At 37.0% G+C, this 19,566-nt stretch overlaps 1 protein-coding gene across 10 annotated transcripts in view; it reads right to left on the bottom strand.

The window, feature by feature from the left end:
• spag9a (sperm associated antigen 9a) overlaps positions 1–18,878 on the bottom strand; it is a 37,937-nt gene extending 19,059 nt beyond the window's left edge. For 3 of the 10 annotated variants that reach the window (XM_079610992.1, XM_079610994.1, XM_079610995.1), the window contains exons 1-13: positions 18,316–18,878; positions 11,963–12,083; positions 9,128–9,198; positions 6,872–6,963; positions 6,253–6,403; positions 5,831–5,911; positions 3,809–3,968; positions 2,843–2,933; positions 2,142–2,289; positions 1,926–1,937; positions 541–625; positions 322–379; positions 77–229 (exon numbers count right to left, since the gene is read on the bottom strand). In XM_079610992.1, coding sequence (XP_079467118.1) covers positions 77–229; positions 322–379; positions 541–625; positions 1,926–1,937; positions 2,142–2,289; positions 2,843–2,933; positions 3,809–3,968; positions 5,831–5,911; positions 6,253–6,403; positions 6,872–6,963; positions 9,128–9,198; positions 11,963–12,083; positions 18,316–18,615 — 1,523 coding nt within the window. In that variant the 5' untranslated portion in view covers positions 18,616–18,878. The remainder of the gene's footprint in view (positions 1–76; positions 230–321; positions 380–540; positions 626–1,925; positions 1,938–2,141; positions 2,290–2,842; positions 2,934–3,808; positions 3,969–5,830; positions 5,912–6,252; positions 6,404–6,871; positions 6,964–9,127; positions 9,199–11,962; positions 12,084–18,315) is intronic. The other 7 variants (XM_079610998.1, XM_079610993.1, XM_079611001.1 and 4 more) reach the window with 4 other exon arrangements.
• Between the last annotated feature and the right edge of the window lie 688 nt (positions 18,879–19,566).

The raw sequence follows: 19,566 nt of genomic DNA, 5'->3' as shown, positions 1-19,566 counted from the left end.
TGCATGATAACTACACCCTGAAAACTGCATATAATGCACCCCTTTGGCTTTTTATTTGGACACAAAAATGACTCACTTTTTGAGTTCCTCCTCCAGCTCCTTGTTTTTCTCCTCTAGTTTGGTTTTGGCCTGCAAAACCGCATCCAGCTCCCCTTGAAGAACCTCTCTCTCACAGGACAGCTCGTCCACACGAGCGATCAGATCATTCTTCACCACGTTCAATGCATTTCTGTGCACACAAACATAACGAATATGGTGTCAACAACAAAGCCACATAAAACAGCAAATCAACTGTAAAAAAGCAACTAAAAATGGACTCACTTTGTCTCAAGCAATTGCACATTTTCCTGAATAAGATTCTCCACCTCACGACTCATGCCTGCAAAATACAACACAAAATGATTAGAGTAAAACCAAGGCAAATTGATGACAACTGCAATGATCCAATAATAAACACACCGTTCAAAAATTCGAAACGTTTGAGATGAGTTTTATGTGCCCTGTGTTTTTAGGTTGGACAGGCCATGTGAATGGTCTTACCGGAAAGACTCGGATGTGAAAGCGCATGCACTGCATGTGTTCGACAGAGAGACAGACACATGGAGAGTGAAACAGGAATGGACAGCTGTGAGGTGAGAGTTAACAGGTCACAGAAAAACCAAGAGAGATGCTGGAAAGAGTGGAGAGTCCACTGACAGATCAGCACGACTATTCGACCACATTTAGATGAGCTATTGAACCAGGCCCACACTGAATTCATGCCAAGATTATTTCCTATTACGGCTGATTTGTCCAACAAGACAGCGACAAACCAAGAGTGTAGTGTGGGAGACCAGGCTTCACTTTGTGAAAAAGGTTTAACAATAACTTGCGCAATTAAAGTAATTTTGGGGGCATCAAAATTTAGTTTTTTTTTAACTTTAAAATTTATTTTGGGGATGCTCAAGATTTCTAAGTTCCAATGCCTTTATGACCAAATTGAAAGATTAAATCTTTAAAACATGTAATGCACTTCATTAAAGTATCTGGTTGAAAACTGTTCTTGACTCATCAGATGATCAATAAAATCTTGGTATTTTAAATAAATTTAATATATACACTACCATTCAAAAGTCGGGGGTTTGTACGATTTCTTTGAAAGAAATTAATACTTTATTCAGCAACGACACGTTAAATTGATCAAAATCATTTTGGCATTAACGACATTTATAATGTTACAAAATAATTATATTTTAAAATAAATGCTGGTCATCATAGAATCCTGAAAAAATGTACCAGTCTCCACAAAAATATTAAGCAGCACAACAGTTTTCATCATTGATAATAGTAATAAATGTTTCTTGAGCATCAAATCAACATATTAGAATTATTTCTGAAGGATCATGTGACACTAAAGACTGGAGTAATGATGCTGAAAATATATACTGTATATAAACTGTATATTCATATAGAAAACAGTTATTATAATATAGAAATCTGCAAAGTTCTGTGTATTGACGTGATTAGAGTCTATTAAACAGGGCTATAAGTATATATGTATATATACAGCACATATATATATATATATATATATATATATATATAGCCCTGTTTAACAGACTCTAGTCACATGTCAATACACAGAACTTTGCAGATTTCTATAATTATTACTGCAGAAATGTGAAAACGTCGGCAGATTCTGTGTGGCCTTGGGAATAACACTAGAACTATATTATGTGCTACATCTAGTTTTAAAAAAAGGACTGTAGGTAAAAATGTTCATATGTTGCTGCTTTAGTCCAAACCCATATGGCTGGCACTATTTATTTGCTGTATGATTTAGTTAAAGTGGAAAGTATGAAGAAGTATGAATGGAAGATTAAGATGCTAAGTGAAACAGAGGATGCTGATTCTCTGACATAAAGAAGCAAGGATGTCATACACACCGGAGTACTCCACTGCGGTTAGAGGGAAGAGCAGGACAACGGGGCATGGAGAGAGAAATCTGGGTCAGTTCAACATGCAGAACAGAGCATCATGGGACTGTGCCACTATATCTCAGAGCTCATCTCATAATGATGGAGAATGACACACATTTAATGTTTATACAAATCAAGCTCAGGTAAGAATGTCATATGTTTGTGTAATACTCTTCATAATACCTGAAAACGAACAGCAATAAACGCACCTAACAGATCTGCTCCTTCATCCACGTCTCCAATCAAACCTGTGCCTGCTGACGACACTTCCTCAAAGAGAGAGTCCGTGTTCCGGTCAAATGCCATGTTCTCAATCCCTCGGGTCGGGGTGCTTCAACACATCAGCAACAGCCATGTTACATTACATCATTCAAATGTATGCCAGCATTGGATTTATACTGAGAGGGTAACAACACAGCAGTTACTCAGTTCAGGTTAGAGAAGGTTTTAAGGTGGAATCTCCGTTGTTGGAAAAGTTACTTTTAAATGTAATGCATTACAATATTGCATCACTCCCATTAAAAAGTAATGCGTTACGTTACTTAATTTGAGTCTCTTCTTACAGGCTTTGCAGGTGTTTTATTACTGAGAAGTGTTTAAAGCAGTAATGCATTCAACAACACAAACATACACCTTCCTTTTCTTTTAAAAACAAAAAAAAACACTTTTTTTTTAAAATATTATTTTAGAATATTTCCTTACCTCTAGAGCTATGTATGCCATAATGTGATTACGTAATGCATGTTACTACGTGTTACTCCAACACTGGTCATCTCTTTTAAAACCTAGTACACTTGCCTACCTAAAAAACAGCATTTTTTGGGCATCATAGACACATTCAAAGGTTTCAGACACAGTGTTTGATTGTAGGGCACGTTGGTTACCTTGCACCTTTATATCCGAGGTCCATGTCCAGCTCTGGGGTGGACTCAATAATGGCCTGAACATCTGACTTCTCCTCATTATCAGCCAGACCTGAATAATCAGAATGAATAATTACATATTTGTCTGTCTTGCTCTGGGGACTGGATGCATTTAACATGTGATCTGTAATCGCAATAGATTATATTTACTCTAAGTGAAAAAAGCTATTTTACTTATAGTGGCAGATACTATTTGTATTTGTACGTGAAACTGTATGCAATAATAACAGTGTAAATTATTATATTTATCAAAATTATAAAAATGGATGCTGGCTTATTGGGACAATAAAGCCCTTCCTACACCTACACCTTCCCCTAACTCTAACCGATAAAAACTTTATTATTAAACACACGGTAGACACTTTATTTCCACTTTTCTTGAGAATCTTTCATTTTTATTGAGAATAAATGCCTTTCTGTCGTGATATGTGATGGGAAAAGGAAGTAGAGCGAGTTCGGCAAAAGTTGGATTCGAAAACGGGTCGATTTGTGTCAAAATGACCTGCCAGGCACTTGTTTGTTTTTTTGTCTGTCCCAACCAGACGTTAGTGGGAGGAGTTAGTGTAAATAGCCTCTGTCAACAAAGCGGGCTGTTTGCACATAGTGTAAATAGACACTCCGTAATAATAAATGTTTCTTGAGCACCAAATCATCATATTAGAATGATTTCTGGAGGATCATGTGACACTGAAGACTGGAGTAATAATGCAGAAAATTCAGCTTTCCATCACAGGAATAGATTACATTTTAAAACAGATTAACATAGAAAACAGTTATTTTAAATGGTTTATCTATTGGTGAGCGGAAGAACATCTTCTGAAACAAAAAAATCTTACCAATCCCAAACTTTTGCATAACATTCTGCTATTTTAAGAGTTATTTAAGCTTGTACTGATGCTTTCCATCCCCAGTAAAAGAGTGTCTAACCCGCAGAGACGCTCCTGGTCCCGGGAACAGCCTGAACCTCAGTGTTCTTCCAGAACCCATCTCCATCCTCTCGATGGGAGTCCAGGGCCAGGTCAGAGGCCGTGGTGGACATGGGAGTGACAGACTTTGAGCCCCCCTGGCTGAGGTCAGACAGCTCCTCCTGAAATCATTCAACGCACAATGATCATTACGACAAGGTCAGAGGTCACAGCTCAAGGACAGAGGAGAGCATGAACAACATGAAAGCATAGAGGGGTAGGCATATTCACTTCATCCCCAGCACATTTAACAACCTGAGGTGACACCAACGAGCAAACACAGGACAGACACAATGGAAAAATATAATGAGTAATATCCATAACTGCCGGGACTGGTAAACGTCATCAAACTTATTTGAAAGGGGGACTATGAAATTGGTGTGAAATAATAACTAGATAAATCAGTGTCAGTTCAGGATACAGAACAAAGGTATGAAAATAGAATAAGACTGTAAAAACAAGAGAAACACTTGACAGCTCATTGATGCTACTGTAAGAAAGCTTACAAGAAGAAACACAGATAACAACAAAACAACAGAGAACTGTGGTTAGAACACCCAAAAAATAAAACAAAATTGAGATTGATCGATATTTTTTTCTGATATCCAAAACAATTTCTAATATTGTTTGGGTTCTGCTTTTTGACATTTGTTTTTATTAATTATTTTTATAATTATTTAAAAAGTGTATGCATAATAATAATATTATGTCATTATACACATATTTCAAATATTGTTTAATTTCTGCTTTTTGACACAATAATAAAGCATTCTTGTTAAAAAATAATAATACAACTATGTAACAATTGGGACAATTAGGATGTGAATTTCGCACTCAGTGTGCAAGGAGCTTAAGGATACACATTTTTAAATGCGTTTAAAACAAGATTATAATTTTACCCAAACAATTCATGAAATAAGTGATTTATCTGTGAATTACCATTAACATACCATTGTTAAAGAACTGATAACTGAAAAAATATATTTTTTTAAATCACCTAAACCAATTATCGTTCAATCTCTACAAAAAAACGATTACAAAAACACATTGCAACACACAGATATTTACCATTTACACAACACACCCCAAACAACAAAGCAAATCATTTATAATGAATGATGAAATAAGTATTTTATTGCTGTGAATGCAACACAACTGGAATGAATGCAGTGATTATTAGAAAAGAAAAACTACATTAAAGCCAAGTGTTGGGGGTAAGCATGTTAAAGCTGACCCTATTTACTCTGTTAGTGCACATTACTAGTCATGTGGTGAAAATGTCACCTATGCAAGTTGATAATGAAACAGTACAGTTTCATATAATAAAAAAATGTGCCTTTGTAATCTTTGATCAAAACCTGAAAAACCTGAAAGAGATCGAATCAATTCCCAGCGGGGAAAAAAAGCCACGCCCTCTATTCTTCTCATTCAATATTGAAGAAACTTCCCGTTCACGGTGACTTTAAACATATATAAAAACATAACTTTTTACATTTATACTGTAAAATTAATGTAACCTATTAAAATTGAAAACCTTTACTGCTACATTTTTTATGTTTTAAAAAATAATGCAAAAGTAATGCATTTCTTTTAAAAGTAAAATTCCCCAACACAGGTTAAAACTAAATAATAGCTACAATATGTGTTAAAAAAAACTAAAGACAAGCAATACTATCAGCTACTATTATGATTAAAAAACACAATGTAAGTGTGAATGAAGAATTAAATCTGATATGGCATGCGGTGAAATCGAAACCAACAGCATGCGTTAGCTGTATGCAACTATATCCTAGATTATTGATAACTAAAAACCATTTTAACATGCTCTTTTTAATCAGCATTTATTATTCATCTAGAATTTCCACATCTTTCTAGTTGCATACAGCTAAATCACCAGACATGGTTCTGTGAATGAACTTTCTGACTATTGAAGGACAACGGTGATTTGCACTACACACTGTCCGCCGGCACGGAGCCTTGCTACCTTGCAGTCGTTTGCCAGCGAATCCCAAGCTTCCAGAACATCCTTACCCTCCCTGTTCTTTGGAGAGTCGTCCGCCTCCAACTGCTTGGACAAGAAAATCGGGACGTGGCATCTTATATTTGTTTGCAACACTGACACAACACAAAACACAATAGTGCTCACGTGTGTTTGTGTTTGTGCTGTGGGAAACATATCATTATTGAGCATGGGAACATTTAAAGCAGCGATTCGTTCAAGAAAGCTTCGAATTCTTAATCTTGCCATGTTTCATGGAGGTGAACGTGGATGTCGAAGCATCAGTTCACGTAAAGAAAAATGGCTTTAGTAAACAATTCGAAATGCTTGTCATCATGGCTTGATGTAAATTCCCTCGACATTTGCCTTAGCGTCTCAGTAGAAAATGACGTGGGCCGTTATTGTACCTTGAGGCTGGCGTTAGACCGCTGGTGACTGAGATTGTTGAACCTCCAGCCTTCCATCCCAGGAGTCTCGGCTTTGCCCTGGACATCAGGCGTCAGAGAAGAGCTCCCGCCAGACATGGGAAAAACTCCCAGAGACAGGGGCCGCTCTTTCCTGTTCAAAAAGGCGAAAAAAGAGGATAAAAAATCCTAATATAAGCAAACCTGCATCATATATTAAGATAAATGTGTAATGCAATTAGCCATTAGGGTTTTGACTCCGAACTTCGTTATTCGAATATAATTTGAATATTTAAAAAAATAATGATATTCGTACGAATATTAAGCAGCCTTTAATATTCGATACACTGCCCTCTGGTGGACAGAACATATACAATTTAAGTTTGATACCAATATAGGTCTTACTGAAGGATTTAATGGTCAAAATATTGTTAATAAATATTAAAATATATTCTAATATTAATAAACAAACAAACTTAGAATATGATTTTGGGGCAAAAGTCAAAGCCCTATTAGCCATTGTTCTAATTTGATTTCAATCTGCTTCTAAATCGGTTTGCCCATTCTCAGTCAACTAAATTACATCTTTCAAGCACAGATATAGGGATCATGTCCGTCTTACCGAACTCGGCCCAGTGTCCCCATGTCAGAGGTCTCTCCTCCCGTCTGCTGCAGCCTGATCCGTTCCACATGTTCCATGTAGTTGTGGATCATCTGAAGAACAATGGACAAAAATCAGGTGGATTCAATGAAGAGCTGCAGGTAGACACTACAGCTAAATGTGGTACTAGATGATCAATTCATGATCCGTTTTGTATGGGTTGGTAAGATTTAGACGGTCCGAAATTACCCCCCAAAAGATAATTTAAAGTCTTTATTGTGTTAAATAAGAAAGGCATCAAATAGACATTTCAAAAAGTAGTTTTTTTTTTTTCATAGAATTTACTACAACACATAAACTTTTAGGCTACAACATCCATGGGGTTATCATGGTGAGTAAATGATGAAATACATTTAAATTTTTGGGTGAACTGTACCTTTAATGAGTTTTTTATTAATATGGAAATATCAAATATTTTGAATGAAATGATACTCTAAATAAGAAACTAAATGGAGTAAGTCATTTAGTCATTCATACATTCGATTCTTTTAAACGGCTGATTCATTCAGGAATTAACTACCGGTAAATGGCTCTTTTGCTGTGTCCCAATTCAGAGTCTGCATCCTTTCAAGGCCATTTTCGAACACCTTCGCAGGGAGTTTGATTGACAGGCGATCAGACCAATCATAATCCGTCATCCGCCGAATCCGCCATTTTTGTCCGACAAAGCAGTCAGGAGTGTTAGTAGATTAACGTTGGAGGATTTGAACTTGAAAAACGGAGTGTACTGACGCCTTTCCGCGGTTAAAACAACATTCCTCCTTATGTTCATTCATGTTTATTTGATGCTATAAATGAACTAGAAGGAAGAGATGATCGATCGGTTCACGAGCAGCTTTAACTGAGGCTCTACAGCGATCGTTTTTTGCAGAAAATTGCCAGATTACACTTTTAAATGTAAGTATTGGCTTTCAATTTACTCTAAAAATCTAATGAATCTAATGATACAAATGTAAAAATTCAAGTTCAAATGTTGACATATCTTACCAAGATGCAATTTTATATTGTTAATACTCTTTATGTACATAAATGGACCAAGGTGAACATATTTAGACAGGTTGTGAACCTGTTTTTGTTTTTAGCTGTCGACGGCAGTTGTCACAGTTGCTAGGCGACAAGAACAGTCCTCCGTAGGCTAGACCGTCCCATTTAACAACGCTTATACAGGTATATACATAATATTTTAACAAATATTATACAGGGCAAAACTGAGCAAAAACAGACAATAATGTCTCTAAAATATTGTATCTTATTTATTGAACTGTCTCATGCAGCACTCTAATTTGTATCACATTAATTTGTGTGATATTGCTTAACTATATCAACTGATATAAATATGACACAAAAGTTGTGCTGCTTCATATTTTTGTGGAAACCTTAAAACAATTTAGGATCCTTTGATGAGTAGGAAGTTCAACAGTTTGAAACAGAAATCTTCAGTAACATTATAAATTGTGACCCTAGACAACAAAACACAAGGGTCACAAGGGTCAATTTATTGTAATTGAGATTTATACATCATCTGAAAGCTGAATTAATGGTTTGTTAGGATAGGACAATATTTGGCCAAGATACAACTATATTCAACTGAAAATCTGGAATCTGAGGGTGCAAAAAAAATCAAAACATTGAGAAAATGGCCTCTAGAGTTGTCCATTTATCTTCACGCTTTTGCTACATCTACTCACAAAAATAAATGTTTTATATATTTACGGTAGGAAATTTGCAAACATATCTTCATGGAACATGATCTTTACTTAATATCCTAATCATTTTTGGTATAAAAGAAAAATCGATAATTTTGAACCATACAATGTATTGTTGGCTATTGCCACAAATATACCCGTGCGACTTGTGACTGGTTTTGTGGTCCAGGGTCACATTTGTTAAAAGAAAATGATTGAATTTCTTTAAAAAAATAAATAATAACAATTACTAACCCCAAACTTTTGAACGGTATATTTTAATTTAAATTGAATGCAATAAAGTCACCATGAAATCAAATTTGACAGTTCTTGTTTTTTTTATGAAATATTGCAGTATTTATTATAAATAATGTATCTGTGTGTGTGTAATGTATCATTATTTTTTATAAATCCCAAAAGGAGATCACAACTTCCGTGTCATGCCGACTTTAAAATGTGGTTGACGCTCTCAGTTTCACAATGTACATGGCCGATGTCATTTACATGGTGTTGCATTAGCTCTGTGTCTTACCTCTGTGTGCCGCAGGTGAAGGGAATTATACTCTCGCTTGAGTTCAGCCTCTCGCTCCTCTAATCGACTTACTGAGAAAGATAGATTAAATCAAGCATGATTAGTTCAGCCGTACAAGAGTGCTTTGCAAAGATTTTAGAGTTGTAGTTCAGTTCACAAATACTTACAAGTCTTTCTTTTTTACAATCAACTGTTTTAAAAAAAACTTTAGGCTTGTTATCTCTTTGCATGCAAACATGCAACGTTTGCAGTGTCTTATAAACACACGTTAAATGCCACATAGAAGCTCTGAAGAAGAGTCTAGACCTAAATGAGGACAGAGAAACGAGGGTAATTATTCCAGTCTTCATCATAACACAGGTTGGAATGTCCCCGATGACCAAAGACGACCTGCCGCTCACTGTAAACCATGTGGGAGAGCTTGCCACGTTAAAGGTACAATAGGTTTTGTTATGCTGGTTGAAAGTCTTCTCATATCCTGATAGCAATCCCAATGTTAAACGGTCTAAATGTATTTTTATAAATATATATCATCTGTGGAAAGCGTAGGACCCTAAAATGCTCGTTCAATTATTGCATTCGGTCCGAATAAAATTATAACATGTGTTCCCCATCAGTCAATGTGTGTTTGTATATTACCACTGTTCACACAGACAGAGACAGAGCGAGAACGGCATGCAAACAACCTAACTTTCGTTCTGAACCGACAACAAGTGGCAAGTATCTATATTTCAGGTTTAACTGTACAGTTATTTACCGCAGACTTTGCACTAGGCAGAACATTCAGTGAGATTCGACTGAGTTGTCTTGAAATCGCATTTGAATAAAGTTGAAAAATACAGTGCATTCTTTCCTTAATCACAGGTCAACAGTCAACAGGTCACCTTCTGAACTGGAGTCATTTCACAATCACATACTTATATGCAACCAAGCGCTTCTCTTTCTCCGCTCACTGTACGCTAAAGTTTTCACGCCGGTAAATTACACATAATGTAATCCAATAACGTCGTCTCTCTTGTGGTCTATGCGCGTTCATGGGTTTCGGAGGAGGCGTGGATTTGGACACGCTTTGCAGGGAGGGTGGGAATGGGATCGTATGCTTTCAATGCTAGCAGGCTAATGTTAGCATTTCCCTGATCACCTATTGCACCTTTAAACTGGCCCGAAAGACCAGATTTTATATAGGCTGAGTGAGGCCTATAAAAAACCACTTGCAGTTCTGTAGAGGATATTCACACAGGATATTAAACAGGCTTGATTTAAGAGGTGACACAAAGACATAATCCACTTTTAGCTGTCAGGTTTATATCTAAGCCTGCAGCAGAACTGCCCAATGCATCCCAACTACAGTAATTCACGGTCTTCTACTACATAGGCTACTTCATTTCAGCGCAGTGATTTCAAGTAGAACTGATACCCAGTTCAAATCTCAGACAAGGGTTTGCTGGCAACTCACTATTAATTAATGCCAGAATGAATTCATTAGTGCCAGATTTAAACAGCAGACATCCATAATTAGCATGTATTGGTGCTTGACTAATATCATTATCACCCACGGGCCAATTCTAGCACACACTCGGTCTCTAACCTGACCCTGTTTTAGCTGCTTCTTTTTTTTTACAGATGTTTTTGAACAACAATACGTGAGTAATGGTATTCAGGGCCACAGAAAACACTGCACTTAATAAGACTGAAGAGATTAATCACATTAATTCAAAACCAGACTAAACTCTCGTCAGGGTTCGTACAGATTCCTGGACTTTCAAGGATTTTCAAGCACTCCTTTTTTGGATTTCAAGAACTACATTCAGCCACTTATCAAACAATATCTTTATAATTCTTGTGTATTTCATTTGTTTGTTTGTTTGTTTGTTTTTACTCAAATTACAGATATCAGATATCTAACGTTTCAGTTCGTAGAGATAAATCCATTGACAATATATTGTTTTAAGTGAAACTAATTTAATAGATGTTGTATTTCAATTATTTAATCACCTTTTAAGTACCTCTTCAAAAAATACGAATGTTTTCCAGGATTTCAATTTCAAAAAGTCAAATTCCAAGTATTTAAAGCACTTTAGCCAGACTACTAGTGGTGCTAAATATTTGCTCTGACGATTTCAATTCAGATTTCAAATCTTTTCACATTAATGACTCGCAGTCCATGAGGAATCAAACCGCTATATATTGAAGCCATAGAACATGTCAACTCTTTCCTGTGCAAATGGACAACTTTACATTAATGGGACCAGAAGAATGGGTTGAGGAGAGAGAGCAAATTAAATGATGGGACGCTACTCTATTATATGGACCATGTGTGAAGAGCACTGTAAAACAATATTTCACATAAAAGGCTAAATTGCATAGAACTATGGATTAAATCCATTTGATATTAAAGGATTATTTTGCCCATGGCAAAATGGGTTTTCTATATAACATGTCGGCCTATACAGTAGAAAGGTGAAACAATTTTTGAAATCAGTGCTACCTGACTAGAGAAAACAGAGAAAAAAGGCTGTCTTTCCTTTTGCCAATTAGGTAGGAAAACTTCAACACCCACAATGCATTAGGCATGTTGCCATCCAAGGCCACTCCCACCACTCTGCTATGGATACGCTTAACCAGAGACAAATATCGAGCCTTGCTTTAGTAGGATATACTTCTTAGCAAACTTTAGTTATTATGGTGTCGTTACAATTTAAAACAAAATGACTTTTAGAGCAGAGACGTGGACATAAAACATCTAGAAGACGTATGTATGAAGGTTTTAAATATTCACAGACCATGGAAGTGAAGTGTAAGCGAGAACCGGCAATAAAAGCAGGCGATTCTTACTCTGGTCAGCATAGTTCTTGATCTTCAGCTCCAGCTGACGGGAATGTGATCCCAGGCTTTCCAGATGGTTCTGCAAGTCCTTCTTCTCTTGTTCCTGGGAATCTTCAAATTCAATGAACCTCTGCTCACAGAAAACACAAAAGAAAAAATTAAACATTGCATAATACATTTATTTTTAGAAAAGCCAACAGGCGTAACATGATTTAATTCTTACATCATGAATAGACCATGATTTGCTACTTGCTGTTGCTAGTCAACGCTAGGTGGTATTTTTAATTTAAAGGAAGGGGACATTTTCAGTCTTGTACATTTTCATGAATCATTAACATTTTTGGTCTGTTTTTTATATCTGCTCAAATAGACTTCAGTTAGCTAGCATATTGATTTCATACACTTAGACTAAAAGCTACAAAAACTTCAAGCAGAAGAAGAAAAACATTTATGATTTCTACTAAGTAGAATAGATGAGAATAGTGTGAACCCTTGTGGATTTTTCCAGATTTGTATGCCTTTTTACAGGCTAAGGAACAAGTTTAAAATGTCAAATCTATCAATACTGAAAAGCAGAAAAGTTTTCTAAGGATTTAATCCAATGTTTTTGTACAAATACATATGTAACCAAATCTATGATGTGATATGTCGATTGGCCGATGCTTTTCTCAATAGCCAATGCTGATATCTAGAAAGCAGTCATTGATAGAATGCTGATAAATTATTTAACGATAGCAAATTAACAACACTGCTCAATGTACAAATGTGCTTTTCACAATATTTACTCACCAAATTCACTAAAACGTACTCTACAGTTGTGCTGTGCTGCTAAATATTTTTGAGGAAACTGGCGTTTTATTCAGTATTCTTTGATGGATAGAAAATAACAGCATTTCTTTGAAATTAGAAATTGTAATACTATAAATGTCTTTACTGTCACTTTTTTAAAAATCGTACTGATCCCAAACTTTCGACCAGTAGTGTATGAAAACAGCAAAAGGTGTATTATGCATTGACCAAAAAAAAACTGTCTGTTTCACAAGAAAAATACACTCTGAATCCAGTTTTCCAGCATGGTCACAGCAAATGATCCCTTGACCTGGAAGTAATATCTTGACTAATATTTTCCCTAATCAGAATCTCTCTCCTACAGAACATGTCTGGAGTACAGGGGTCTCCTGGGGAGCCTGGTGCAGTGTGAGCATCTGATGAAGAGGAGCTGTTTCGGTGTCACTTTAGGTTCCCGTCACACTGGCTCACAAAACTCATTCAGCATCAGCACCCCACCCCACCCCGAGCACAGAGATCAACAAACATATGGTTCAAGTCACATTCAATTCCCAATCATTTCCAGTGCAGCACAGCACTCGCACAAACACATAAAGTTAAGTAAGTTTAAGATTCATTAAGATAACATACACTAAACAGACATGATAATATTGCCTATTTCTGTTTTCAAACTGTTTTCTGAGTAAATATTCTGAGAAACAAGGGGCCATGTCATCTTAAATCAATAAATTATAAATATGCATTAAATCAGACACTATGCTCTCTAGAGATCAAAAATATCAGCCTCTGCCATGATAAATCCCAAATTAACTCAAATTTTTTAAAAAAATTACACTATTATTTATTTATAATTTATTTCTTCTGCTGAACACAAAGAAAGATATTTTGAAGAATGTCAGTAACCAAACAGTAGTCTGTACCCATTGACTTCCATAGTAGGGAAAAAAATACTATGGAAGTCAATGGGTACAGACTACTGTTTGGTTACTGACATTCTTCAAAATATCTTTCTTTGTGTTCAGCAGAAGAAATAAATTAATACAGGTTTGAAACAACTTGAGGGTGAGTAAATGATGACATAATTTTAATTTTAAAGTGACCTATCCCTTTAAAGGTGAAGCTAATATATTATATAGACTCATTACATGCAAAGTGTGATATTTCAAGCCTTTATTTGTTATAATTTTTATGATTATGGCTTACAGCTTATGAAAACCACAAATTCAAAATTAGAATATTGTGAAAAGGTTTTCATAAGCTGTAAACCATAATCATCAAAATTACAACAAATAAAGGCTTGAAATATCTCACTTTGCATGTAATGAGTCTATATAATATATTAGTTTTACCTTTCAAGTTGAATTACAGAAATCAACTTTTGCACAATATTCGAATTTTTCGAGTTTCACCTGTACACTGATGATGAGCCGAAACATTATGAGCAGTCACGGGTGAAGCGAATATCATTGATCATCTCCTAACAAGGCCAGATATTAAGATCTGGTTAGATTAGATAGAAAGCAGTTCTCCTAATCAGTTCTCCTAATCAACATGTTGGATGCAGGAGAAATGGGCAGGAATAAAGATCTGAGCGACATTGACACAGGCCAAATTGTTATGGCAAGGCGACTGAGTCAGAGTATCTCTGAAACGGAGAGGGAGGAATGTCACAACACACAGTACATCACACTCTGCTGCGTAGACACTGACCAATCAGAGAGATGATGACCCCTGTCCACCGGCGAAAGTGCCTACAATGCAGTTAAATGACCTTAAAGCAGTGGAAGAAGTTCACCTAGTCCGATGAGTCCTGTTTTCTTTTACATCACAATAAATCCAGTTTAGTCTGGTACGTGTGCAGCGTTTACCTGGGGAAGTGATGCACTGTGGGACGACGACGGTGGAGGGAGTGTGACGCTCTGGACAATGTTCTGCTGGGAAACCCCGAGTCCGGCCATTCATGTGGATGTAAATTTGACACGTGCCACCAAGCTAAACTGTTGCAGACCAGGTACACGTACACCCCTTCATGACACTGGTGTTCCCTGGTGGAAGTGGCTCTGATGCACACTGCCACACTGCCACACTGTTCAGGAATGGTTTGAGGAACATGATAAAGGTTCAAGGTGTTGCCCGGGCCTTCAAATTCTCCAGATCCCAATTCAATTGAGCATCTGATGAGCTGGACCAACAAGTTCGATCCACAGCGACTCGACATTTTGCGACCTAGAGTCTGCGCTATTTTGGCAGCACACGGAGGACCAACAACATATTAGGCAGGTGTTCATATCATAATGTTTTGGCTCATCCGAGTAGTGTAGTATATAGTGGCCCGGTTTCACAGACAGGGCTTAGATTAAGCCAGGATTAGGCCTTAGTTCAATTAGGATATTAAAGTAGCTTTTATAAACGTGCCTTGGATAAAACTTGAGACAAAACAATGGCGCTGACATATTTTAGTGCATTTAAAATATGCATCTTAGTCCGGGACTAGCGTAAGCCTTGTCTGTGCAACCGTGAGAGTACGTAAAGTTTTAAAACTTTGGTCTCATATTGAATTTGCAGGCATGATTGACACTGTTGTTATCATTCATTTAAACTAAAACATTTTCGGTAATTGAAATAAAAGCTGAAAATAACTAAAATATAAATATTAGATTAAAAAAAAAACTAGAAAAGTGTAAATGAAAATTAAATGTAGCCAAAGTTGAAATACTAAAATAATTCAAACTGAAATAAAAATCACTTTAAATTTAATAGAAATGTTCAAAAAATACTAAAACAAAAAAATACTAATGAAAACAGAAAATCTAAGGCGAATTCAGCATAATAGTGTATAATACTAAATTCACACACTGGATGAAGACAGCAGTGGTACAACACGTGGCTACTATTTTTCAGTAGGAAAATATCAATGAAAATGTACACATTAGGCCTGAAACCTAAACCAGATTATCCTAAATAGTAGGGCTGTAACGATTTACGATATTAAACCGAAATCGCGACACTCAGATCCACGAACCTGTGTCGCGGTGTGAGAAGGCAGATCGCGATCGACACACCCCTTCCCAGACTTATCTTTCTCTTCCAGAATAGATCCTAGGGCTGTGACGGGGTCTTTTACATATTAGGTATGGGAATTTCAAGCAAAAATAATATTCGAAGATCGCTGGGTATCATTTGATTATTATTCAAAAATCGCACCTCTCCCCCACACACGCATGCGAGCGCGAGCACACACACACACAAGCAAACACCAGAGCAAGTGAGCAAAGCGCGCGGTGTTTGCTTGTATGTGCGTGTGTGTGTGTGTGTGTGTGGCACCGACGCGCGCGTGAACTGGAACTCACCTCATAAACGAATCGAAACTTACATAGAAAGCTTGAAATACCTTTACTTGATTTAACGTTAATTCAAAACATAAAGAAATGGCGGCTTAGGCTAATTCGTAGGAAGTGTGCATTTCTCTATATAGGCGCGTTCACTTTGTGGCAAGCGTTATTCCTGCGCTTGAGATGCGGGTCATGCGGAATAGGCAATATATTATTTGTGGTTTACAGCACAGACAGTAAGCCTCGGTTACCTCAGAAGAATTTTTAACATGCTCGAATTATCTCCACAATGGAGTATAGTTCTGTTTGTTTTTCAAAAGTATTTTGTTACAAGAAAACAGAGTTATAGCTTTAGCTATTTATTTATTTATTTGGCTTTTAAAATCCTCCCTCCTCGCAAGAATCGCGGTTTGTATCGAATCGTGGGTCAGAAATCGGGATACGAACCGAATCGTGGGTTTGCTGTATCGTTACAGCCCTACTAAATAGTCTTCAGTTTCTCTAGTACTTCAGTGAGATGAAAGGCGAGTAAAAGATCAATGTTCGCCACTGAATATTGATCACAACAACCGTATGTCACTCTTCTGGAAGTGAAACCAGTCTGTCATAATAGGATGTATCCTAGATCCCGTATCAGTTCACACGGGGATTAATGGCTCATTTGTGTTTTGGTTGGAGAATGTGCCAGGCATATTGCTCATAATCCCAGTTAACTGTCACTGTCTCAGGATCACATGAAGCCATTGAGCAGCCTTAATCGGTCCAAAGTCAGGCTTACACACGTTGAGAACTGTACAATGCAGAGTAATCTTATTTCCAAAACCGATTAGAGTCACATCAAAGAATGTTACTCATGTAATCAACTATGAAAGGTTCATATCATAACATAATGTAACACAGATGACACATGCGAGGTATAATGTGGGAAAAGTCTCTGGTGAAATACTTCCATGCATGTCGACAGACTGTTGCATCAAAATCCAGACACATATGGGAGACTTAAATTGGAATAGCTGGCAAAACTTTTGACTCGTCATCGTGAATATTTGCCAGGGTAGCTAAGATAATATTTTGAAATATATTATATTATTTTTTTTTTAAATATGAGATTAGATTAAGCCAGGATTAGAATTTAGGCCTATAAGTAGTTTTTATAAACGTGCCTTAGAAAAAGACATTACTGGTGCATCTTGAGACGAAATAATGGCAGCGACATATTTTAAGATTTGTATAAGTATAAGTTGCATCAGTCGAAACAGCTCAAACGTGCATTTAAGTCTGAGACTAGTTGAAGCCTTGTCTGTGAAACCAGGGGTTAAAGTTTTGGTTATACAAAACAAAAGCTATTAAACATTCAAACCATTATTGCCCAGAAAAAGAAAGAAAAAACACCTGACATGCTGTCAGACTACATGGGGTAAGTTGTCACAGTGAAAATCTAAAATAGGCTTACTAGCTAAAATTTTAAAATTAAAAGAATTATTAAACAAAACAATCTGACCAAAAAAAAAATTATAACCTTCACAACAGAAAAACTTGACATATTTTGAACAAACAAGACCACTTCTAAAGAAAACAATTGGACTTTTGACTTAAAGCTTGTCCTAATCTATTATAATGGTCTAAAAAACCTGGTATTGTCTATTACAAATATTCTTGTCTCTTTAACGAATTGCTTTTCGTTCATATTTTGTAAGTCACGTTTGGATAAAAGTGTCTGGTAAATGAAATAAATGTGATTTAAAAACCTTACAGTGACAACTTGCCCCAGGCTGTCCCATATGGCACTGAGGCAAGCATCTCTGTAGTTTGCATGGTAAGAAAACAAGCAGGTTGCCTGTTGTTTGTTTGTTTTATGCATAGATTTGATGTTGTTTTCCAACTCTGCCCTTTATTTATAAGCATGCAAACAACATTGTGGAGCCACAACATTGTGGAGCCATCTAAGCTTGTACATTAAGTTCTCACCACCAGCCAGGACAAGGACGCAGTGTGTGATGAATGTTAAAACAAACATGCATTGATGATAATAATGCTTTTTATTGATTGGTTGGTTTCTTGAGGCCCGAGACTGACTCATCGTCGAAGGGCACTTGTCTAGTAAACAAGGCATGATGATGAGATGACAAAGCCGTTCGTGCACGTGCAGCTGCTGTGATGCTGCAACAAAACAAAGATGCCAAGCTCCCGTTTTCCCAGCTGATGGATCCCCTTCACTCACTCACTCACTCCCTCACTCACCTCCTCTGCGTGTTTCCTCAGCGCTTTCTCGCGCTCGTACTGTGTGATCAGCTGCTCGTTGTCCTCCTTCAGGAGCTCCAGCTCCACTTCATGCTCCTGGTTCTCGGCGAACACGGTGTCGAGGTTCTCCAGCACCGCCACGACCAGCGGCATCAGCTCTTTCACCACGTCCTCGTCGTATTTGCGAATAAGCCTCTCGAATTCGCGGTAGATGGAGTTGGCGAGGCCCGAGACTCTCTCCGACATGATCGCCGACGTCCCCGGGTCGTCCTGGTACACGACTCCGTCATCCAACTCCATTTTCCTTCCTCTTCTGTGAATGTCCTAGATTTAAACCGCCGCTATTCCAACCCAATGTGCCCAGGCTTATATTTTGAGAACAAATCCGGATGTGTATTCCCGTTATATTCTCCGACACACACTGCCACACGGATCCCACGTAAGTCCAGAGTCCCCTCCCTCCCTGGAACTAACCCGGCCGATGTATTACGTGGAATATTTTCCCGCGGTCGACCGACAACAGAGACGAGTTCAGTTGTTGACCAGACAGTCGCGCGGTGACGTCACGCTCCATATATCGTAATCGTATTTTTTTACAGTCTATGATCGTAATACAAACCCGTCCCATTACATTCATTTACCTGCCGTTAGTTTTTTAAATCACAACATTTCCACATCGGAATTAATCAGTTTATCATTCGGAGTGTTCTTGACAAGATTGCAGAGTGCGAATCATAAACTGTAAAAAGGTGTTAGCCTAATATTAAAGATTTTTAATAAATACGTTAAATTAATAAATACATTTAAAAACTGTAAATAGTCGCGATCAGAAAAAAATGATGGGTTGCTTTAATCCATGTTTGTGACAAATATGGGCAAAACCAACCGTTTTTTACCATTTAAATTTTTTATTTATTTTTATTTTTTTAGGGTTGAAACAACACAGCATTATTATTATTTTTAGTGACTAGGCTTCGCTCCTGTAGTAAGATGGTCGGTTACTAATTACAAATTACATGACAAAAATTGTAGAAGTAATCCATTTTATGTATTCGGACTACTTTTTGATTATATCACTTTGGACCTAACTCGTTAATCACACTGATTTGAATAGGATAATCTTATCAATATCCAATACTGACATAAAAATATAAAAAGAGAGAAAAATGTATTCCATTCTTTGATACACCATGAAGTGCTTTGAATATTACATTACGTCAGGGTTTCCCAGACTGGGGTTCGTGAGGTTAA

The sequence above is a fragment of the Phoxinus phoxinus genome (assembly GCF_949152265.1).
Source record: "Phoxinus phoxinus genome assembly, chromosome: 1".
Taxonomy (NCBI): domain Eukaryota; kingdom Metazoa; phylum Chordata; class Actinopteri; order Cypriniformes; family Leuciscidae; genus Phoxinus; species Phoxinus phoxinus.
This window is presented reverse-complemented; position numbering and strand designations above follow the sequence as displayed.